Source organism: Ovis aries, chromosome 8 (genome assembly GCF_016772045.2).
Source record: "Ovis aries strain OAR_USU_Benz2616 breed Rambouillet chromosome 8, ARS-UI_Ramb_v3.0, whole genome shotgun sequence".
Taxonomy (NCBI): domain Eukaryota; kingdom Metazoa; phylum Chordata; class Mammalia; order Artiodactyla; family Bovidae; genus Ovis; species Ovis aries.
The window spans coordinates 55,003,714-55,029,487 of NC_056061.1; the positions used below are offsets into that span (position 1 = coordinate 55,003,714).

The 25,774-nt window shown below is 37.4% G+C and overlaps 1 protein-coding gene across 3 annotated transcripts in view; it reads left to right on the forward strand.

The window, feature by feature from the left end:
- LAMA2 (laminin subunit alpha 2) overlaps positions 1–25,774 on the forward strand; it is a 684,287-nt gene that overhangs the window by 536,185 nt on the left and 122,328 nt on the right. For all 3 annotated transcript variants that reach the window (XM_060419598.1, XM_060419599.1, XM_060419600.1), the window contains 6 exons: positions 2,098–2,209; positions 7,214–7,376; positions 8,883–9,093; positions 18,797–18,913; positions 19,613–19,776; positions 22,113–22,251. In XM_060419598.1, coding sequence (XP_060275581.1) covers positions 2,098–2,209; positions 7,214–7,376; positions 8,883–9,093; positions 18,797–18,913; positions 19,613–19,776; positions 22,113–22,251 — 906 coding nt within the window. The remainder of the gene's footprint in view (positions 1–2,097; positions 2,210–7,213; positions 7,377–8,882; positions 9,094–18,796; positions 18,914–19,612; positions 19,777–22,112; positions 22,252–25,774) is intronic.

The following is a 25,774-nucleotide window of genomic DNA, read 5'->3' on the forward strand; positions in this document are numbered from 1 at the left end:
GGCAAGAGTATGGCGTATTACACGTAAGAGGAAGCCAGTGAAGCTGATTGCATGGTCTTAGTAATAACATTTTTGACTGACTTCTGATCATGGGTTATGTAGAATTCTTGACATCTTAATATTGGAATGTTCATGTAATTGGTAATTAGTTTGTCAGCGATGATTCTTACATATTTTTATAAGAAGTCAAGGCAATGAATACTGTCTTGATCATCCAAAATTTTAAAAAGAGTGTTATCAGTATACATTTATTTTCAAAAAATTAGATGCTTTGCACATAGAAGAGTTGGAAAACTTGATGGTATCAATATTTATGGGAATTTGGGTAATATAAATAAGATATTGATGAAGCAAAAAATAAGTTTTAGTTCAAATTATAATGTACACTTTCCGTGTAATAAGAGAGATGAGTGCTAGTAATATATTCATTCTTAAGATACTGAAAAATGATCATAATGTAGATCAATCTGTTATTATAATAGTGTTCAGTGATCTGTGAAAATAGTAGTGACATTACAGAATACAGTAAAATCCAGACTAGGCAAACATCTAAAGCAATTTAGATGGCCAACATCTTAAGCAGCTGACCTCAGGAATGCAAAAGCAACATTTTAAAAATTGTGTGAGTGTACATTTGTGTGGTGTGTATATGTAAAGAGTTTCTTGACTCAACCTCAGATCTAAAAGTTAAAATAATGTCAATATTAATGTTTTGGAAGAATTAATCCAGAGCATTCTAATATATTAACACCCTCCAAATCATTTTGTATATATACTAAAGCTATTAATATAAAGAGGACTTTTTAAAACTTTCATTGGATTCTTACCCTTTCATTCTTTTATTTGTGATGATAATACTTGGAAGTTAAGAAATTAGATGACAAGAGTTGGACTTTATAGTCTACCTTTTATTTAAAATGTTGAAAACTTTCATGAATTAAACCTCTTACTGCCCTGGGAAATCATAAAATGCACTCTAATTCCTGCAGCGCCTTCTGCCACATTCTATGCTGGCCAGACATTTAGTTCTATTTTAAGTCCTATTTAAAATCCATTTATGTATAAAACAATTTAGATTCTCTGGGCATGTCTAAAATGCAAGCACTCTGGTACAAGATTGTGGAGTATTAATACCCTGCCAACTTGGGTCTTATTCAAATTATATTGAATTAGTTTGTGATTCTTTGATTTATTATCTATAGTTAGATTATCCCTATTTTTTTAAATAGGAAGTCACACTTATTAGCATATGCATGCACATAGAAAAATGAAGTCTAAAACTATGACAAGGTGCTCTAAACCTTGTAGCATCTGAAACTTTTAATGTTATACTTGCCCTTTTTATTTGACTCCATATGGTTTATCTTAACCATGAACACATTAAATGGATTCCATTGTGTCAAATGGTATTTTCAGTGGGGATAAGGGTGGAACTGTATGAGGACATTCTTTGTAGGGTTCTGTTTTATTTTGTTGACAGTAATATATGGTCCTGTGATTACCAGAATCTTTTTTGGTGATGTCATATGGGAAAGTTAGCATTTATTCTTCTTTAACATTTTACTAGATCTTTAGAGTGTTATAAAACGAGCATTCACTACTTAGTAGTTAAGCATTCCCTCTCTTTGTTTAATTAACGTATTGATCGGAACCAAATCTATAGGATCAAGCTTATTGAGACAGACTATCTGTGCCTCTTTCAAGAGATCATTGCTACGCTCCACACTTTTCAGTAAATAAAATATGGACAAAACTGCAACATGTAGAGACTGAAGCATCCATTAAAGACTTTTGGCAATAGTACCTTAAATATATTTCAAAAATAATTCCGCTTTATTACTTCTTCTGTGCCATTGCGTGTAACGAGGATTTTAAAAAGACCAAATACAGCTTTCTGATTTCCATTTAATGGAAGAAGTAATAAAGTTTAATTGTATACTTGAGCACGGGGCGTCATTTCCAGTACATCTGATCAATAATTCATCGATTGCCTTTGGCTCAAAGTAATATTTGAAAGAAAATGCAGCCAGTGGGAGCTTATCTAGCTGTAGCTTCATCATCTCTATTAATTATGCTTTTCCCGAATTTGATCATTAGGCTACCAAAGTGACAGCAGATGGCGAGCAAACTGGACAGGACGCTGAGAGGACCAACATGAGAGCAGACTCCTTAGGAGAACTCATTAAGGACCTGGCCCGGGATGCAGAAGGTATTAGAAGAGTCATAATTTAATCATTGTTTCTCCCAATAGGAAAATAGAAAAAGAGGGATCAATGAAGACTGGAATTTCTCTAGTAAGAGCTGGCCTTCGTAAATTTGAGGGTCGGGTTTTTTAAAAGTGTTTTAATCAAGATATTCTAGGGCATTATCAGTTGAGAATCTATGGCTTTCAGTGTTCAGTGTGTAACAACAGTCAGTGAATTACGAATTATGAGTGCAAACCAGCAATATATTAAATGCATTCCTTTGGAAACGCTCTGATTCTCGAGAAATATTGTGATCAAATATGATTAAATCAGTTAATGGGTAACTTCTCCTCTGCTATGGTGTTGTTTTTGTATTTAAAAATATTTAAAAGATTCTTGATTTAAAAAAAAAATTAATCATTCTGCTCAGTACCTTACAGCAGTACTTTAATTTCTCAAAATGACTTTTAAATACTTGGTTCTGGTTTTTAATGAACATCTGTTGCTTGGGATTTGGATGTGCTGCCTTACCAGAAGCTGTACTGCATTTAGTCCACAATTCTCTAGGAGTTAGCTGTTGGCATCCACCAATCTGATTTGAGAATCAAAGTAGAAGCCATTTGGGGGCAAAAACCCAAATTAAGAAACTCAAAGAAAAGAGATATTACAACAACAACAAAAAAAAACTCAAAAAAAACCAAAACAACAGTAGTTCTTAAATATCTATTAATACATCGTAAATGAGCATACATGTTGAGAAAAATAGGAAAAAAAATGTTTTTTTCTTTAAGAAATAAAACTATGTAATTCCTCCAGCAGGAACTTCCAGTGATCCCCCACAGCAAGAAACTGCAGAGTTTTAATCTGAGGCGCCATCTCAGGACAAACATGTCAGGATCTGGGACAGAAATTACTCCTACCAAAACGAGTTAACTCGTTAAGGTGCTTTCTCCTCAGCTAGATGAAGTTGTTGTGGTTTCCTTGATTTCATTTTTCCATTAACGTTGTTTTTATTTGCATGTGCCCCCCACCCCCACCCCCCGTCAAAAAAAAAAAAAAAAATCCCATTGCAGACAGAGCGGGTTCACTCTATCTGAATACCCGAAGGTGTTAGTACTATAGGAGCTTTCCTTTTGCTTCCATCGTATCTCAGACATTAAGCAGCCTATTCTGGGATCTCATCTTCATTGTTTCAATCAAACACTGCTACGTAAGAATAAATCCTAATAATACATGTTTTCGATAGACTCCAGTATCAGCACTGCCTACCTCTCTGGGCTGCGCCCTCTATTTCCCAGTTTGTGCATACCACAGATACACCAGCAGGGGGCAGAGTGGAGACAATATATATAACCCTAGCTTGGATCACCATCCAATTGATCAAAGAAAAGGGTTATGTATCATGGAAAATGTCTCCCACTCCCTAAATTTGTCTATCAGTCAGGTGATCTTATTGTGTCTGTCCAAATGGGACACCTTTTCCTAGTTCCTGTAACATACCATGTGGATGGCTGTGATCCTGTACCTGAGGACAGTGTGACCGTTACTCTCTTCTTCCAGCACAAAAATGATAATCACAGCTCTATATATAACATAATCCAGCTGTTAAAATTTCATGAAAATTCAAATTTGTGTATGTCAGAGTTAAGCTAAGTCATTTCTGTTATATATATATATATTTATATATATCTGTTTTATATATGTATATATATAACAGGCTTGGACACTTAGGGGATTTAAAAAAGAAAACTCACTAAAGGCTTTAAGTGTGTTATATACAACATACCTATACGTTTTTTTCCCTCTAGAAACCATAATAACAGTAGATAATCATCAGTGTTTTTAGTTTTTATTAGTGGTAATAAATTGCTGTGGGAAAAGTGAATACTTCAGCCTGGCATTTGTCTGTTTCAGTTTTCTTTTTAGATAGATGAAATACTTTACTCATCCTATATTCCATTATAAGTCTATATAGAAATCGACTTCTATTAATCTAAGGCATTCTTATCTCACTACAATTTTATAAAGTCTACTTTGTGCTGACTTCTGACTCAATCAATAAAATGAATAAACTACATTTTATTCCATGCACTATTAGAATTAATGAGCAAAGGCATATAAAACCAGTAGCATATGTTCTGACATATAATAGGACTTAAGAAATGCTGGACAGCTTTCTTTCCTGTTCCTCAGGTCACAATAGTATTATCCATTCATGATAAATCTACCTGTTACAGGTTATTTTTCTCAGGTTCAGCATGAAAAATAGCTTTGTTTCTCCTGAGGAACTAACTTATTTGGCTTGTATGTTACAGGTACTGTATGCCTCTTAAATACTCCTTTTGATCCTGATGATTGGCTACTAAGATGCTTAACACCAGCTTTAGGATCCACTGCACTGGACATTACAGCTTGCCTCTCTGTCTAGTCACTCTTTGCCTGAAATGCATTAACATTTATATCTTTGCCCTATCTCCTTTTATCTTTATCTTGTTTTAAAGATATTTTAACCTAAATTCCCTGTGTAATAAGGTAGAAAAGATAATGAAATTAAAAGATGTGTTTATATTGCAAGTATTTTTAATACCGTTGGAAATATACTGAAGTGATAGTGAATATCTTGGAATAATAGACACTACATAACACATTTATCTTAAACATAAAAGCACTCGTGAAATTTCCAAATTCCATATATAGGAGTAATGGAGCAATGAGACATCTATAAAACTAATACTTGCTTTCTTAATATAGCATCATTTTGCTAAAGCAGTATTTGTGTGCCCTAATGATTTCTTCTGGTTGCTTGCGCATTGCTTTAATTTAAAAGAAATTATATATCCATATTTTCCTTTTCTCCATCATTCTTTTTGCACCACATTCCTCTCTGGAGAAATTTAACTTTGAGATTACAAGAGAAATCATGTGATTGCATCTCCCATTCTGTGCTTCCTTGATAACACCTAGGATCAGGACCTAAATTCAATCAAATTTCCAAAAACATCTTTAAGCAAAACTCATTTATATGTTCATTTAATAATGAAAAAAACATACAGCCTTATCAGATTTAGAAAGGGGGAATTATCCATTTCACTTAAGGAAATAATGTGAATGCAAAGGATGTCAGTGGTTACTTACATGCTACAAGTGATTAAAATCAATTGTACATATAGGTGTGCACTCAGACCACATGATGGGGCTGTATTATTGGTAGAGTGACGTCTATTACCATCTTTCCTAAAATCTAAAAATAGGAACCTTCTTACATTTAATCACCCAACATTTTGGCATGACTCCCACACAGTCTGTTGGACCAAGGTGCATTCTAATCAACAGTCCGTGGGCGCCATGATTCCTTAAAAATTACATGTCCACGGTGATGTCTTACTAATCAGAGTGGTAGAATCTTGAGAAGGTTCTTTGTCATACATCAAGGGATGACTATGAAGCAGACAGCCAGAAAGAGGCACCCTCATTAACTTCTAGGAGTAGATGTAATTTCTACCACAGGGCTAAGACTGGCCGTATTTGTTCTTTAAAACACCTGATTCAGATAGTTCTATAGATTTTAAACTATGACTATCAGAAATAACAGGTTGATTGCAGCAACTTTTTAACCAAAGACATTTATCATTAAAAAAGAATTAGAAAGTTGCATTTTGGAAAGGGTAGAAGTAGAGACTGAAACTCAGTTTCTTCCACTAACCCAAGATACTCAAACTCTAGGTGCATCAAAAATTCCTGGAGTGCTTATTAAAACACAAATTGTTGGACCACACCCTAGAATTTTTGACCCAATAGATCAGTGATGGGACCTGAGAATCTGCATTTCTAATGATCCCAGATGATGGGTCTGATGTTGTTCATTTGAGGACCACATTTCAGAACCACAGCACTAACCCCCCATGTCACACTCCTGCCGCTGGTCTGCTTGGCCTAACTTTGTGCACTTGTTTCAGAAGGTCAGTTCATACCATCTTTGAACAACTCTGACCAGTGTTAATCAGAAAAGCTTCTCCAAGACTAGAAAAGAGATTTGAAAATTCTTTAGATCTTAAAGAGGTCTTAGGATACAGTCTTGAATGATAGAAAATGGTCTCTTGGTCAGCCCATAGCCTTTATTCTGGAGATTGTCTTTGGGACTATTATAGGCATAAGGGCTCAGCAGACCAAAGAGTTGGAAAAAAAAAAAAAAACCTGTCTTCAATTTGCTAAATTAATGCTCCACAGAACACACTTAGAACACACTTCAGGAAAAGTTGGTCTAAAACTAAGGTAGTACTGTGTACATGTTTCAATGCACCAATTTTTCAAACCTTTATTTGACAGAAAATTCTTTTTTCAAATGAAATCTTGCCCAGAACATCAACCTATAAAAGAGATTTTTGGCAGAATAGACATTATTTGTAGAATACCTGAAGTGCCTGGAGAATCCTAAGATTCCAAACAGCACAGTTTGAAACCCCATTTAGTGCATAATAAACACAGTTTCACAGGATGGCTGTTATTGCTGAAAGGTATCTTTGAGCCCTAATGTATAATACCTGTCCCTAGGCTGGGGCTCCTTTCCTCATTCCTTTGCACGAATCAACACAGAACTGTGTGGAAGTACGAGGGCAGTTTCATTTTCAGAGATCTCATCACAGATAGTGTTTCTCTACTCAGGGGTTTAAAATTGCAACTGATTGTGCCTCATCAGCAATGCAGACTTTGTATTTCCAGTTTCCAAGTATTAATGCTACATGTCTCATTTTTTACTGTCTTACCTGAAAAGAGTTTGAGCCACTTAAAAAGTAGAAACACTGTGTTTTAATTACTGTGTCCCCCTAAAAGCAACATAATATGGAGAAATATGCCACATTTGCTTGTTTCTTATGGATTGGTGTAGCAACTGCCTCTCTTTCTCAGCAGGAAAACCCGTGACAAACAGCGTTTCTCTTGGAGATGGTTGAGAAGAGCAGATGCTGGCTGCCACTTTGACATGCAGCATTTTGTTTGCTAATTTGCAAAATTTGTTTTACCCCCTGCAGCTGTAAATGAAAAAGCTGTAAAACTAAATGAAACTCTAGGAACTGAAGACAAGCCTTTTGAGAAAAATTTGCAAGAGCTTCAGAATGAGATTGATCAGATGATGACAGAACTGAGGAGGAAAAATCTAGACACACAAAAGGAAGTTGCTGAAGATGAGTTGGTGTGAGTAGAAGCTCTATTATTTTTTCATTTGATACACTGAACTTTCCAAATTATTGGTTTGAGTTTTCTAAAGTTTTCCATCTCACGTATCAGTAAGAGATACTTTTTATGCTCTTTATTTTTCATCTACTTAGTTATAATTTATCTTGCTCTAAAATGGATCAAAGGTGTGTTTATTCCTATATATAAATAGTCAAGTAAATTATCTTTTTTTTTGGTGCTGTCCCTTCTGCAATTGGGCTTTCCAGGTGGCATTAGTGGTAAAGAACCCGCCTGCCAATGCAGGAGACATAAAAAATGTAGGTTTGATCCCTATGATGAAAAGGTCCACTGGAGAAGGAAATGGCAACACACTCCAGTATTTTACCTGGAGATCCCATGAACATGTAGTCTGGTGGGCTACAGTAGCCCATAGGGTCACAGAATTAGACACCACTTCAGTGAATTAGTATGCACACTTCAATTAGGCTAGTGGGCTTACTTTATTAATTTCCTGTATTAGGGGCTTTAAAATTGTTGATTTTGTTTTAATGAAAATATTTTTGGATAAATAAAGTTATGAATTTAGCAAGTCATCCTGTACATTTTGTCATCTTGGGAAATATTGAATAGAAGAACTGTCAAATAATACATACTAATACTATGAAATAAAGGTTGAGGATTTGAGGTTATGAATAATGATAGTGATTTTACTAATGCCAATGCCAATGGTTGTATACTCAATTAAAGGACATTTTTTTTACATTTACAGTCAACTACAAAGTGATGGTGTTGTTAATAATCAAATAGAATCTACTAAACTAGCAACATTAGCAACACCTGAAAACTTGTTAGAAAAGCAAATTATCCAACCCCATCCTAGACCTACTCAATTAGAAACTTTTGGGATGGGACCAAGCAATCTGTTTAACAAGTGCTTCAGGGGATTATCATGCCTGCTAGTTTGAGAACCACCTTTTTTCAAGTATTTAGCCTTTCTTAAAGGGCTCAAACAGTATCACTTTAGAAAAACCATTAAGTTGAATCCAGGAAACTTCTAGAACTCAGTTCAAAGGAAAAGAAAAGTAGATCAAAATTATACTAGCATGTCAACAGCATGGCTTTATATTGTTTCTAGCCAAACATATCAATATTCACATCTTGTATTCAAAGTAACAGAAAAAATATCTCATGGTTAATCATATTTTATTTTTGGTATATAATATACATGATAAAACTGATTTCATCAGCCAGATTTTGAGAATAGCCTGAGTTCCTTTCCAAATGATAATGTTATGTTATTAATAAATGTATAATGTGTGATTTTTTTGTGCTTTAATTTTTAATGTTCTTGCCACTTTTCAGCTATCAGTTTTCAACTTGATTTAGCACACAGTCTGCTTTAAATATTGTCATGTTTTTCCATACTTCTAATGTTAGTATCTCTTTGTAACACTGTTTAATACCAATCAACTCTGAGGCAGTGACAGGGGCTTATTGTCTCTTGTTGGGGTGGGGTGTTTATAGAGCTGCAGAAGGCCTTCTGAAGAAAGTGAAGAAGTTGTTTGGAGAGTCCCGGGGGAAAAACGAAGAGCTGGAGAAGGATCTCCGGGAGAAATTGGCAAACTATAAAAGCAAGGTTGATGATGCTTGGGACCTACTGAGAGAAGCCACAGATAAAATCAGAGAAGCTAATCTCTTATCTGCAGAAAACCAGAAAAATATGACTGCTTTGGAGGTGAGTCCTAGAGTTCTTTCATCTGACTCTGGGAGCATGATGGTGTAGGGGTTTGACTATGGCCAGGTAAGTCAAGTGGATGCAAGTTGATGCATGTTTATGAGATCAAGTTTGACAACTCTGAAAGAGGACTTCTAAGAAGCAGGACAGAGAATGATCCTTCCTTTGTTTTTTAAATTAATCATCACTGCCCATATAATCAAGTAAAATTTAGATAACTTAAACTATTTAAACATTTTAAGAACAGTGTGATACAGTGGAATGAGATCTTTGTTGGAAGTCAGAGGTCCTTGGTCTTAATGATAACTGTGCCACTAGCTAGAATACAAGCCTGAGCAAGTCAAAGTCCCAAAACACCAGTCTGTCAACCAGACAGTGAGTGCATTATACTAGAGTATATTCTTCAAATACTACTACCTTGATTTTACAGTCTACCCGACGTAACCCATGAGCCATGGTTTAGACATGGGCTGCCATAAGTCACAACAGTGTCAAGAATTTTCTAATGGAAAGTGTAGTGAAAGTAAAAGTGTTAGTCACTCACAACCCCCATGGACTGTAGCCCACCAGGCTCCTCTGACCAAGGAATTCTCCAGGCAAGAATACTGGAGTGGGTAGCTATTCCTTTCTCCAGGGGATCTTCCTGACCCAGAGATCAAACCCAGGTCTCCTACATTGCAGGAACATTCTTTGTCATCTGAGCCACAAGGAAGTCTGAGCATAAAAGAGACAGCTAAGAGACCAGAACTCGGGAACATTTAGGTTCTCTTCTTCTTTGCAACACGGTCTATGAAAATGATACTTGACAATCAGTTCAAGTCTGAGTTCTCTGCTCTCCTTTTCCTCAGCCAAGAGATAGTTCTTTCCTCGTGTCGATGTATGGCAAGAATCATCACAATATTGTCCAATTAAAATAAACTAATTTTAAAAAAAGAAATGATAGGCAGTTTCCACCTTTTTTAGAGCGCTAATGAAGCTGGAACTGAAACGGATCCTTCCAGTCATTCCTTCCTCTCTCCCTCCCTCCCTTCCTTTTTTCCTCCCTTCCTTTTTTCCTCCCTTCCCTCTCTCCCCCCCTTCTCTCCTCCCTTCCCTCTCTCCCCCTCCCTTCCTCTCTCCCTCCCTTCCTTTTTTCCTCCCTTCCCTCTCTCTTCCCTTCCTTCCTTCTCTCATTCCTCTCTCTCTTTCTCTCTCATTTATTTCTTAATATTTAACACAAACTGATCACTTCCCAGGAGTGAATTCAGTACTTATGCTGGCACAAACCTGTGTGTGTGTGTGTGTGTGTGTGTGTGTGTGTGTGTGCACGCACGTGAAGTCACTTCAGTTGTGTCCTACTCTGTGTGATCCTGTGGACTGTAGCCTCCCAGGCTCCTCTGTCCATGGGATTCTCCAGGTAAGAATACTGGAGTGGGTTCCCATTTCCTATTCCAGGGGATCTTCCTGACCCAGGGATCATACCCACGTCTCTTATGTCGCCTGCATTGGCAGGAGGGTTCTTACCACTAGCACCATCTGGAAAGCACAGACCTGTACTTGGCATTTAAAAAAATAACTTCCTCGCCAGAAACAAACTTACCATTGTTCTTTTCAAAATATTTGACCCCAATAGATCTGAAGATAGTGCAGACCTTCTTCTCTTCTAACATAAAATTATACCTTCAGCTCTGAGTACTCTGTGGCATTTTTTATGCTCTCGAAACTGTTTGTGAAATGACAGTTGAATAAAGAAAAAAGTCTGCATTTTTTATCTATTCATTTTTCTTCATTTTCCTTTGGATTAAGAAGTAACAGGATGAATTAATTTTTAAAAGAATTTTTTTTTTCTGGGTCCCTCTCCTGGGACTTAGCCTTGTCATTTTGATGGAGGATTGAGAAGACTCACTGATGTATCTAATCTTAACCAATTTGGAGTCTACTGACATCCTGGCAGTATTAAAGAAAAAGCACCGTCTTGTTAGGCAGGCTGCTGGGCCGCCTTTCTATCACAGGCTCCTGCATGATTCATCTTCCTCGGTGACACACCAGTGATGTAACTTACCCGGAGGTACACCACTCCGTTTTATGGCAACAGTTTAAGAAATTAAAATTACCTATGTGGAAAGTATAATAAGCATTTGGGAAGTATTTCAAGAAGAGTTATAGTGGCACAGTAAATGGTGCTTTTAGCTATTCCTTCATTTTAGTGATGTTTAAAACCAAGAGCCATCATTCTTGGGTACCTCTGGAGATGCCTGGAGCTTATGTAGTCAGTATTTAAGTGTAAGTCGCCCTTTTTGTGTTTTCATTTTATATGCATGCTTAACTAAAGGCATGGTTAAAACTTATTAGAGTAAATAGATAAAGTGACTAAATTAATATGAGTAAGACACAGCTTATTTAAAGCTGCTTGCCAAGGCTGATTAAGATTGATTGGCAAGGTTGATGCTAGACTGGCCAATAAAGAATCACCTGGATATTTTACGAAAGAGATGGGTGCCCTAAGCATCCACCCAGAAGCTGAGTTACCTGGTCTGGGGTATGGTCCAGAATCCATATTCTAGAACATTCCCTGTGTTAGTGCAATTTGCAATAGGTTTAAGAAGAGTTGATAGGTTGTATCCATTAGATTGTATAATTAGTTATAATTTAAATAAATGACTTCATTAAGTCTATGCCCACAAAAAGGTGATGCAATTAAGACCCAAGGTATTTTTTAATTATAAGAAAATAACCATTTAATTTTTGCTATGTAAAAACATTTATCAAGCTCCTACTAAGTTCAAGGAACGTAGTAAACAAAAACTGAGTATATCAAACACTGATATGCTCATGGTGTGGTCCCTGGAACAGCAGCATTAGCATCACCTAGGCACTTGTTAAGAATATAGGTCCTCAGGTTCCCCCCAAATCTATCAACTCAGAAACTGGGAGTTGGAGCCCAGCACCTGTGTTTTTTAAATCCTACCAATGATACAGATACAGCAAAATGGCTGTCTGGGGAGGCCTTACAAATAGCTGTGAAAAGAAGAGAGGCGAAAAGCCAAGGAGAAAAGGAAAGATATAAGCATCTGAATGCAGAGTTCCAAAGAATAGCAAGGAGAGATAAGAAAGTCTTCTTCAGCGACCAATGCAAAGAAATAGAGGAAAACAACAGAATGGGAAAGACTGGAGATCTCTTCAAGAAAATTAGAGCTACCAAGGGAACATTTCATTCAAAGATGGGCTCGATAAAGCACAGAAATGGTCTGGACCTAACAGAAGCAGAAGATATTAAGAAGAGGTGGCAAGAATACACGGAAGAACTGTACAAAAAAGGTCTTCACGACCCAGATAATCATGATGATGTGATCACTCATCTAGAGCCAGACATCTTGGAAAGTGAAGTCAAGTGGGCCTTAGAAAGCATCACTATGAACAAAGTTATTGGGGGTGATGGAATTCCAGTTGAGCTGTTTCAAATCCTGAAAGATAATGCTGTGAAAGTGCAGCACTCAATATGCCAGCAAATTTGGAAAACTCAGCAGTGGCCACAGGACTGGAAAAGGTCCGTTTTCATTCCAATCCCAAAGAAAGGCAATGCCAAAGAATGCTCAAACTACCGCACAGTTGCACTCATCTCACATGCTAGTAAAGTAATGCTCAAAATTCTCCAAGCCAGGCTTCAGCAATACGTGAACCATGAACTCCCTGATGTTCAAGCTTGTTTTAGAAAAGGCAGAGGAACCAGAGATCAAATTGCCAACATCCGCTGGATCATGGAAAAAGCAAGAGAGTTCCAGAAAAACATCTATTTCTGCTTTATTGACTATGCCAAAGCCTTTGACTGTGTGGATCACAATAAACTGTGGAAAATTCTGAAGGAGATGGGAATACCAGACCACCTAACCTGCCTCTTGAGAAATCTGTATGCAGGTCAGGAAGCAACAGTTAGAACTGAACATGGAACAACAGACTGGTTCCAAATAGGAGAAGGATTACGTGAAGGCTGTATATTGTCACCTGCTTATTTAACTTCTATGCAGAGTACATCATGAGAAATGCTGGACTGGAAGAAACACAAGCTGGAATCAAGATTTCCAGGAGAAATATCAGTAACCTCAGATATGCAGATAACACCACCCTTATGGCAGAAAGTGAAGAAGAACTTAAAAGCCTCTTGATGAAAGTGAAAGAGGAGAGCAAAAAAGTTGGCTCAACATTCAGAAAACAAAGATCATGGCATCCGTTCCCATCACTTCATGGGAAATAGATGGGGAAACAGTAGAAACAGTGTCAGACTTTATTTTTTGGGGGCTCCAAAATCACTGCAGATGGTGATTGTAGCCATGAAATTGAAAGATGCTTATTCCTTGGAAGAAAAGTTATGACCAACCTAGATAGCATATTCAAAAGCAGAGACATTACTTTGCCGACTAAGGTCTGTTTAGTCAAGGCTATGGTTTTTCCTGTGGTCATGTATGGATGTGAGAGTTGGACTGTGAAGAAGGCTGAGCGCTGAGGAATTGATGCCTTTGAACTGTGGTGTTGGAGAAGACTCTTGAGAGTCCCTTGGACTGCAAGGAGATCCAACCAGTCCATTCTGAAGGAGATCAACCCTGGGATTTCTTTGGAAGGAATGATGCTAAAGCTGAAACTCCAATACTTTGGCCACCTCATGCAAAGAGTTGACTCATTGGAAAAGACTGTGATGCTGGGAGGGATTGGGGGCAGGGGGAGAAGGGGATGACCGAGGATGAGATGGCTGGATGGCATCACGGACTCGATGGACGTGAGTCTGAGTGAACTCCGGGAGATGGTGATGGACAGGGAGGCCTGTTGTGCTGCGATTCATGGGGTCGCAAAGAGTTGGACACGACTGAGCGACTGAATTGAACTGAACTGAACTGAATGATGAATGATACAGATGCAGCCTTAAGCTTGAAAGTCACTGATGTTTATATGATGAATAAAACACCATCTCTGATGACTTCCAGTGACTTGTACTTAGTACAGGATCCACCCAATTTAACTAGTCTGTGCCCTACAGAAGTTCTATTGGAAGTTTGTGAAGGAAGGGCATCAAAATCACACCTGGATTTAGGAAGGGCTTCATGGACCAGATACATGTGCTAAGTCATGAAGCATAAGTCTAATTGGTCAAAGTAGAAGAGGAAGAACATTGCAGAAATAGGAAAATAAATGCAAACACACAGAGGGGGAAAAGGGAAGACACTTGGAGAAATGTCAGTGATGTGATAGGACTAGAAAGACTGCCTGTGAACTAGTGAGTGGACAGAAAGCCCACAAAGACAGGGGGTCCAGAGCTTGAGTTATAAGAGAACTGCATTCTGAGACTGAGCTAAGGAATTTGGTTTTGTCCTGAAAGCCATCAGAAGCAATTGAAATATTGGAGTCATGAGTTAAAATTTTATTTTGGGGACTTTCTGAGTGGTTCATGTAAACTCAAATATTGATTTTGTATTGAAAATATTATGATATAAGACTAGGAAAGCAGGCAGGAATAATATACAACTGTCTGTTGGATGCCTACCATTATCAAGGTGCTGTTGGTAACCAGGGTGTTTGAGACTAAATAGAAATGATTCCTGGCCTCAGAGAACTTACAAATTCCTAAAATTCAGGCATTCTAACCTTTCATTGAGCTTCCCTGGTAGCTCAGATGGTAAAGAATCTGCTGCAATGCCAGTGACTTGGGTTCAATCCCTGGGTCAGGAAGACCTACTGGAGAAGGGAATGGCAACCTACTCCAGTATTATTGCCTGGAGAATCCCATGGACAGTGGAACCTGGGTTACAGTCCATGCGGTCTCAAAGAGTCAGACATGACACACTGTGATTAGTACGAGCTGAGAGAATCAAACACTAAAATGAGGGCATCATAGAAGTTGATAGAAATGATGGTACAGGATGAGCAGAAACACAGAACTCCCAAAGTGTGATCTTAGGAAATGTCAAATAGAACAATAACAGTCATTTGTAAGCTTCATAAAAGTCTGTAGCAGAAGATGCCTCTGGAAATGGCCCAGTTCATAGAAGACTTTGAATGCAACCTTCTAGAACAGCACAGGGCTAGAAGGCCATTTCCAGTGATGGAAAAAAGGTGGAGGAGACTGTGAGCTGAGGGGCAAAAAGATGATCAGTTCAATTCAGCAGAGTAACATGTATTGAGCAGTTTGTCCCCAAAGGTACCATTATAACCTGGAACAGGAAGGATTTTGCGGGAAGTAAAGAATGAGTTGCTAGATAAAAAGAGACAAGGAGATATCTTTTGTAGCTTCTTAATCCACCCCTCAAAAAACCCCAGCAAAAACAAAGAGTTTTAAACTTACAAAGCTCTGGAATGAATTAAGATCTAATTAGAAGTTAAAAGTAGAAATATAACAACTTTGTTGTCTAATGAGAATCACTTAACAATATGCTTGTGGTATATACTGGGAGAATTTGCTAATGAAGTTGCTCTGCCGTGTCCAACTCTTTGCAACCCCATAGACTGTAGACTGCCAGGCTCCTCCATCCATGGGATTCTCTAGGCAAGAATTCTGGAGTGGGTTGCCATTTCCTTCTCCAGGGGATCTTCCTGACCCAGGGAGATCGAACCCAGGTCTCCCACTCTGCAGGCAGACTCTACCATCTGAGCCACCAGGGAAGTCTGGGAGAAAGTTCTCTGTAATCACAAGCCCTGTTTTTGCTCCTCAAATGCTCAAAGCTTCCTATCTTAAGTATTTTATATCCTACATTCTTTTCTATCTATTCCCTCTCTTTATTTATTTTTATAGCACTCATCATTAAAAATATATTATACATTAATTTATTCATTTTTACCCTCCAGCCAAGCCATGAGCAACGTGTTTTCTGGCCTGCTATATCTCCAGGGCTGAGAACAGTGTTGGGCACAAAGACAGAATAGAAATGTTCTCTCTCAATGAATAAAGTATCATAAAGCAAACACAAATAAATGTTATATCAATACTTTAATCAATATTTATGAGCTCCAGATAGATCATCTTTCCTTGATACAAAACTAGATTTCATTAGTGACTAATCTGAAATTAGCCACCACTGAAATTGCCTTAATCCCTAGATCATTCCTGCTTCAGTGTGATTAAAAACACATTGTGATCTTTGCGGAACAATGGGTTCCCTAAAGTAACTCAAATAGAGCTTTTATAATGGATTCTTTACCAGCTGAGCTACCAGGGAAGCCCAGAAAGATTCTAACTCACTGCTTAATTGAAAACAAGATGAATGGAGCTCTTCACCTCACATATGGGTGGAAATATTCTCCCTTCTATTGATAGAGCATTTTAAGTTACCTTGATTCACAAATACAAACAAACCATGCTGAAGAAAGATTCCTGAGTGTCTACCCATGGTCAGCTTTAAATCAGTTTATATAAAAGCTAAGGGCTAGCATTCATAGTTGTGGAAAAGAATGTCAGAACTTGAAAAATAAGATATGACTTATAACCAGGAGCATCAGCACTACCTCTCTATTTGTTGTTCATGAAGGGAGATTGAAATTTCTCTGATTTAGTTGGGGTGGGGAGTAGTTAAATGAAACAGAAGTCATAAGTGCAAACAGAACTATTTATTGAGGAAACTCTTCTAGGTACTGGAGATAGAGAGATACAAAGATTGTTTAAAGAAATTTATATTATAGTAAGAAAGTCACTAAACCAATAAATAAGTATATAATATGATCATAAACTGGAGCATGCATAATAAGTAACATGTTCTCATCATATTGCTTGATGAATTCAATGTTACCCTTCATCCACTAGGTATGAGAGAGACTAGGCCACTAGGCTCAAGAGACTATACATTCATCCCATACTTATGCATGCATGTTGTGATGAATTGGTATTAATGACGGTCATTAAATAACTTGGGCTTTTAGCAACTCTTAGAAGAAGCAATCAAGATGATTCAAGCTATATAACAAATAAAATATGATTATTTATGTTTCTATCATTTATGGCCACTCTATAAATATAATTCAGATAAATGAGTGCTAGGAAAAAGAAAATAAGGTAGTTATAATAGTTAACAATTCTGTAGTGTTTACTGTGTGCTAGGTTGTATTCCAAGCCAATTTCTCTCAAATTTTATTGTGTATATCAGTCACCTGGGGTTCTTGTTAAATACAGATTCCAAGTTGGTAGTTCGCAAAAAGGCACTAAGATTGTACATTTCTAAGAAGCTTCCAGGTGATGCTGATTCTGCTGGTTAGTGGGCCATATTTTGAGTACTGAGGGAATATACATTTTACATGAGGCTAAATGAAGGAGGTTTCCTCCCAGGCAGAGAACTGGGGAAGGGCAAATGGTGAAGGAAAGGCTCAGAGGCAGAAATAAGATGTGTGTACCAGCAGCAAATTGAAGTGATTGGTGAAGAGGTAGAGAAAGCAGGGTGTGAAATTAGCACTGTCCCAGCGCAAATAAATGTGGTTTCCACAATTGGAAAGTCAGTGCTGTCACAGCTGAAGACCCAGACTCTGTCCTTAGGTAGCTGTGGGTGTTGTTTAGTTGCTACATCCTGTCTGACTCCTTTGCCACCCCATGGACTGTAGCCTGCCAGGTCCCTCTGTCCATTTCCCAGGCAAGAATACTGGAGTAGACCATTTCCTACTCCAGGGCATCTTACCCACCAGGGATCGAACCCATGTCTCCTGAGTTGGCAGGCAGATTCGTTACCACTGAGGCACCGGGGAAGCCCATCCTTAGGTAGACTGGGATTCATGTCTTAACTATACTATGTGACCTTGGTAAATCACTTCACTTGTAGAATTTTCTATTCAGTTAAAAGATGATAAACAGAGGACCTATAGAGCTAATGTAGAATTAAGTGAGAAAAGCTTATAAACTACCTGGCGCATACTGAAATTTAAATGAATATATAAACTAGCATTATTATTTATCTCAAAAGGCATAAATGGCAAGGCTTAAATTTATAATTGATGCAGTTAAATCCACAGGTAGAAAAAGGTGATTGAAAGAATGAGTCATAAACAAAGAAAAAGAAGGCAAAATTATACTCCGAATGGAGAAATAGCACCATTTCTTTCCCATTGATTTTACTCTTTGAGACTAGGAATGAGTTTCATGCGGTTTCAAGACAAGCTATCAGTTTCAAAGAAAAATTAGAGTCTGCTCTCTTTTTATGGAACAGTCCATTAAGTTTATTCTTCCATGTGAGAATTTCTTTTTTTTTTTTTTTGAAAAGTACATCCCCTCAGTTCTTTTTAAAATCCCACTTCTTCCAGTTTTTATAGAACTCCCATAGAATAAATCTGCTCACATTTATGCTCACAAAATATTCATTTGGACAGAGATTCTGGAATTTAATGTCTAGTTCCAATGTAATTCAGCATACTTCCACATGCTCGGTAATGCATATTCAGCACTTACATTTCAGTTAAAATGGATGTCCATCTTGCTTTAAAAACCTTTTTTCATTCCTCAGCTACTATCACATCAGCCACCATTCTCTTGTATGACTTTCTCACAATAGGAGAAAGAAAGCACCTGTACAGATATTTAAAATAAAGTAAGGCTTGAAGGGTTGGCTGGGTAGTTTTTATCATTCTCATGTAATCTCATAGTCAACATGACATATCTTGATTGCAAAGCCTTGATCAGACAGCTCAGTAAAGCCAGGTATACAGGGCTAGATACGGTTTTCCCATAAGGACATTTTGATGTTTGGTTTATACTGTCTTACAGAAAAAGAAGGAGGCTATAGAAAGTGGCAAACGACAAACTGAGAACACTTTAAAAGAAGGCAATGACATACTTGATGAAGCCAGTCGTCTTGTAGATGAAATCAACTCAGTTATAGTCGTGAGTATTTTATGAAACCCAAAGTTAAACGTTGATAATGATGTAAGTGGTCTTGAATCGGAACCAGTGAGAAATTCAGTAGTATAAGCAAATATTGTTACTTTCTTTTGACTGTAAAGTTGTTTTTGTCTCATTCTATTGTGACCATGCACACCCATTGGTAACAATTAGAACTTCACGTTATTCTCTCAATAATGAGGGTACTCGCACATTCACACCAACCTGTATTTTTTTTCACAATGATGAAGGGCATTTGTTATTCCTAGTACAGAACTTACAATCTGCTTTAGTATTCATATAACATTAGTTAAACAAGAAATGTAAAGCTACAAACAGACTTTCAACATGCTGTCTCACTCAGTAGATGCTAATATATGATGATATGTGTAATAGAAGTGCAAATAGTCTAAAAGATCCTAATGACTATCATTTATGCGTTTAGACCTATGAAGTGGCATTTTTTTAAAAACAAGATTGTTAGGTTCTTCTTGGTATAAATTCCCTTCACATATTTTCTAATCTCTTTCATTGAATAATAGCTTTTATTCTCTATTATTCTTTTTTTTTTTTTTTGCTAGGTTACTAAATTTTAAGTGTTCTAAAACCTAAGCATGTGTAATTATATCTCCAAGAGACGTTAATAAATTAGAGGAAGCTGGATTCACTTATTTAAAGTGCCTTCTTTTCTCTACATATCAGTACGTTGAAGACATTCAAACTAAATTGCCACCCATGTCCAAGGATCTGAAAGATAAAATAGATAACCTCTCCCAAGAAATAAAGGACAGGAAGCTGGCTGAGAAGGTGTCCCAAGCTGAGAGCCATGCAGCTCAGTTAAATGATTCGTCTGCTGTCCTTGATGGGTATGTCATTTGTGGTTGGAAATGTCTATGTTATCTTGACACTTGTCCAAAAGTTTTGACTAGCAGAAATGGTTGAGAGTTGCTTTCAAATCTTGATTTTTGTAATTATTAACATACAAACTGCATGGCCTTTCTGTGGAAAAGCCTAATTAGGAGGGTGTGGACAAAGCTCTACTGGAGCAACATCAAAAGTCTGAGTTAAAAGTGAATTCAAACATTGCATGGTGGGGAGCGAACATTGCCTTAGGCTACACTTAGAAAAAATATTTTGTTCTTTATTAGAGAGCACAGCAGTTGCCTTATTAGCATTTTAAATAGTTATATATAAACACACATTCTGCTCCAAATTTCGGTTTTATAATTTTAATGAAATCAAAACTATTTATTGTTAAAGGGCTGGCTTTTGAAAATGTGGTTGCATTGGTTCAGTTCAGTTCAGTTGCTCAGTCTTGTCCAACTCTGTGATCTCATGGACTGCAACACGCCACACCTCCCTGTCCATTACCAACTCTGAAGTTTACTCAAATTCCTGTCCATCGAGTCAGTGATGCCATCCAACCATCTCATCCTCTGTCATACCTGTCTCCTCCCTCCTTCAATCTTTCCCAGAATCAGGGTCTTTTCAAATGAGTCAGTTCTTCACATCAGGTAGCCAAAATATTGGAGTTTCACATTCAGCATCAGTCCTTCCAATGAATATTCAGGATTGATTTCCTTTAGGATGGACTGGTTGGATCTCCATGCAGTCCAAGGGACTCTCAAGAGTCTTCTCCAACACTACCAATTCAAAAGCATCAATTCTTCAGTGCTCAGCCTTCTTTATACTCCAGCTCTCACATCCATACATGACTACTGGAAAAACCATAGATGGACGTTTGTCGGCAAAGTAATGTCTCTGCTTTTTAATATGCTGTCTAGGTTGGTCATAGCTTTTCTTCCAAGGAGCAAGCATCTTTTAATTTCATGGCTGCGGTCACCATCTGCATTGATTTTGAAGCCCCTCAAATTAAAGTCTCTCACTGTTTCCACTGTTTCCCCATCTATTTGCCATGAAGTAATGGGACCAAATGCCATGACCTTAGTTTTCTGAATGTTGAGTTTTAAGCCAAGTTTTTTACTCTCTTTTTCTCTTTCATCAAGAGACTCTTTAGTTCTTCGCTTTCTGCCATAAGTGTGGGGTCATCTGCATATCTGAGGTTATTGATATTTCTCCCGGCAATCTTGATTCCAGCTTGCGCTTCATCCAGCCCAGCATTTCTCACAATGTACCCTGCATATAAGTTAAATAAGCAGGGTAACAATATACAGCCTTGACATAATCCCTTCCCAGTTTGGAACCAGTCTGTTGTTCCATGTCCAGTTCTAACTGTTGCTTCTTGATCTGCATACAAATTTCTCAGGAGGCAGGTCAGGTGGTCTGGTTTCCCATCTCTTTCAAGAATTTTCCACAGTTTGTTGTGATCCACACAGTCAAAGGCTTTGGCATAGTCAATAAAGCAGAAGTAGATGTTTTTCTGGAATTCTCTTGCTTTTTCCATGATCCAGTGGATGTTGGCAATTTGATCTCTGGTTCCTCTGCCTTTTCCAAACCCAGCTTGAACATCTGGAAGTTCACAGTTCACATACTGTTGAAGCCTGGCTTGGAGAATTTGAGCATTACTTTGCTAGTGTGTGAGATGAGTGCAGTTGTGCAGTAGTTTGAACATTCTTTGGCATTGCCTTCTTTTGGATTGGAATGAAAACTGGTGATTCCATACATAGCCTTTAAGTCTTTTTTTTCCCCTTTCAAACTCTATGAAGGCACTACTATTTCAGTACTGCCCTGTGAAATAATGGCTTATTATAACTGGTATTCTCACATGGGTTCATGGGGGATGGGCCACTAGTGAGGTGTGTTTGACTAGTAAACAGCCTTCTCAATATAACTGGTTTGCTTCCCCTACAATTTGGGGATTGTTATAATAAAATGGGTGTATTAACCCCAAGAATAATTTTCATAAATAAATCTGGATTTAATATATTCCATGTGAAAAGTTCTGTTTCAAAACTTAATATTCTTGATACAAAGGAAAATATTAATGTTTGAAGACCCTGGAAAAAATTCATATATAATTCATTTTATTATAACAGTTCTAGCTTGGTTATTTAGGAATATGAGTTTAAACTGAAAGCTACAATATAATACAATTAGGAGATACCTCACTATGATTTGGGATTATCATTATTATATTGGCCATGACCATTTGGAAGCCTTATTTGTTACAAGTAAGTTCTTCAAATATTCTTCATTTGAGTACCAACTACTCTGATATTCTCTTTTTGGGTAATCCCTACAGAATCCTTGATGAGGCTAAAAACATCTCCTTCAATGCCACTGCAGCCTTCAACGCTTATAGCAACATTAAGGACTATATTGACGAAGCTGAGAAAATTGCCCAAGAAGCCAAAGTTCTTGCACATGAAGCCACAGAACTGGTAAGTAACAAATAGTGCTATGTACTGAGGTGAACCTTTTCAAATGAGTTTCTAAACTAAAGTTCTCAAATTTAAACAAGCTCCAGAAAATCCTGGCAAATTAGAATATTAGTTTTAAATTATTTTCAAAGGCTCCTTTTAAATTTTATCCAAAATAAATTCTCAGTGTGCTGTAATCATAGCAGAATTCTTCTCAGTTACATACTACCTTCCACCACTAATAAGAGTTGTATTATTATCCCAGATGACAAATAGGTTTGTGCCACCAACTCATACAGGAAAATGGCCAAACATAAGACTCTGAAGAGGAAAATTTATCACAATTATTCCATATGTCTTCAATAAGAAAGTGCTTTGAATATTAACACCATTGCTTATAGTTACATATATAAGTTAATTCTATATAAAGTTTAATAATAAGGTGCACATTTTACAAAACATGCCAAATCATATACTTCTAAACTATTATACTATTTTTATCAGTTGAAATATTTGCCTTCAAAGCTACTTTTGGCTTCTGTCATTGTTCAAAATAAATTTTCAATTAGTATTTTAGAGTTTGGGGGTTCTAGGTATAGCACATTATCTGAGTATCTTCAACAGTGACAAATTTTTTTCCTTTACATGTAGAGCAACATTTTATAAACAGGTTATGTTTGGTAAACCTTGGCAATACTTTTTAGGTCAACTTTCATTTCATAGGAATCACACAGTTAGTTTAAATGTTCAGAACCATCACTTATTCCTTTGGCTTGACACAAAATCCTCCAAATACATTAGAATTTCGGGAGAAAAAAACCTTGCCTGGACATTTGACTGTGAATGACATATGCAGAAATAATGGATGTTGAAGAAACAGATCAGTATTTGCTTTGGTATTTAGCACAAATGCTTTCTTGGATTTCAGAGATAGTAGAGGTATTTGCCACATAGTTAGATGGTTTATTTTATGGTCATAGTGAAAACATCATATTCCATCAGCAGTTACTACTGTTTGGTTTCTCTGGGATGACTTTACTAATACCATGTGTTCTGTTTATTTCTTATTCAAAGTCATGATATAATTATTACAAAAACTTACCTATGTTCAGTTATCCTTTCAAAATGAACCATTTTTCATATCTATTTTGAAGATCCTAATCTTCAATTTCACCGTTTTCATCTGACCTAAGTCTTATTGGATGGCCATTTTCAGCATCTAGGACAGTGCCTGACAAATCATTGGCCTGTGTGAGTGAATGCACGTCATTCTAATTGACATTTTTCATGCCTGTTTACAACATTTTGTACAAATAAAGATCTCAATATTATCATTGCTTTATTTTTATAAACCGTGCATTTTATGGTAAAGAGCTGTTTATTTTCACCCAAATTTACTACCATCACTTCTGATAGCTTATGGCAAAAGGTGTCAGAGTCTTGATCTCTGAAGAAGATTTAGCTTCCAGGGACCAGAGACCAGGCTTGATCACTCAAGAGCTTATGTGTAGCAGAGTTTTATTAAAGTGAAAAAGGGACAGAGAAAGCTTATGACATAGACATCAGAAGGGGGACAGAGAGTGCCCCCCTCACTAGTGTTAGCAAGGGAGTTCTATAACTTTTTAATTAGTTATTACAGTAAATCAAAAGAATGCCTCAAGTTGTAACAATTTTATCAGACCCACTCCCACCATTTACCTTTTAGGATAGCAGGATTAGAACTTAACAATAGAAAGACCCTACCAGACCTGCTCCCATAATATACATTCTAAAGATATCAGGATTAGTCAGAAGGTTTTCAGGAAGGAGAAACTGTCCTCAAGGAGGATACATTGTTGTTATGTAATCCTTAGTACAGAGTTTAAACTGAGCTGTTTGTTGTGTAATCATCAGTTCTGAGGTTAAAGAAAAAACTTTATGTGACTAAGACTAAGGAATGTAGAGGGAAAAAAAGGTGTTTGTCCTTTCCTCCTCCTTGAGAATTCCAGACCCCTATCTCTGCTTCCAGAGCCCCAGACCCCTTCCTCCTCCTCAGGCATCCCGGACTTCTTAGCAACCTGCCTAGGAATTGACTCTCTCATTCCCCCCTTTTCTTTTAGGAAAATTATGTTGCCAAGGGAAAGGGGCATTGTTTTCAATTCCATAATCACTTCCTGCTGTTGAGGGGTGTGGACCCTAAATTGTTGAGGCAACATATTCTCCCCACCCTCATACTGAGGGTCTCTTATCCAAGGGCCCCAGGTAATAGTTGGGGGAGGTGGCGCTCCTAGGAGCCTGGACAACCATTTGTAATTTAAAAGCTTTCAAATGGTTAGAAACAAATCCAGTTACATAGTTACAGATGAAGGGAGCAAACAGTAAAAACAGAACAATTAGAATTAATGTGATTAAGATAAGTTTTCCACCATGGGAAGCTAGTTAACATTTCCCAAAGTGAGGTGACTGAGGCTTCAGGGGAATCCATAGCCTGAATCATCTTGTTCATGTGTTTAGCAAAGTGAATAACATTAGTACTCATATCTGGTATATATGTACAACACTGGGTATGAATAATGGCACAAGTTCCTCCTTGTGCAGCTGTTAGAATATCTAAGGCCAATCTGTCTTGTAAAACCACCTTTCTAATTTGTATTTGTTCAGCATTAATGGCTGAAAGTTAGTCAGAGCATCAACTCATAGAATAACATCTAATCTTTTGTTTCCAGAGAGGGAACGAGTATTGTAGCCAGACAATCACACCAGTGAAATACAGATCTTACCCAATGAGTTTTAAGGTGTGGCAGATTAGGCTTCTCTGGAAGCTCTGAAAATATGAAGCCATGAGTAAAAGTTAGACCTAGAGTGTGTCTTCCTATCCAGCCAGGGGGAAGCCACGCCCATAAGTATTAGCCACATATCTAGTAGGTCCCATTTGGAGTAAATCAGCATGACTGAGGGACCCAGTCCCAATCAGTTCCTGGCCAGGCAAAAGGAGGACTTAACTGGGATTGGAAAGCACAGGAATGACTGTATTTTGTTTCTTGAGGCAAAAATCCCAGTTGTTTCCAATCATTATAACTAAGTTGTTGGCTAACTTCTGGGGATGGCTCTATTTTTTCCCAGCATATGGGAGCATTAGATAGTAGGCATCCCTTTTTAGGAGTTAGCCATATGACCTCATCTCATATTTGATAAACATCAGGGAGAAAACCACCAGATCTAGACCCATTTACCTTCTTATGTGCAGCAAAATAGTCATTAAACCAAGTTAAAACATAATCAAAATTAAAAGTTATATTCAGTCCATAGTTACATCACTCCATCTTTAGATTGTTAGATGTCATCAGATCAAGAGGTGTCAAATATGATTATTGTTGGTGAAAGTATTCTCAGAGTTGAAGAAAGTCCTTTCCAAGAAGTGGAGAAACTCACCGTGGGATGTCTTCAATTGATGAGGAGGGGAGTGCTCTGCAGACCCAGCAATTAGACCAATTGTGGAATGTGGCATAGGAATGAGTCCAGGACAGGAAGGTGCTGTCTTGAGGGTCAAATGGTCAAACTCAGG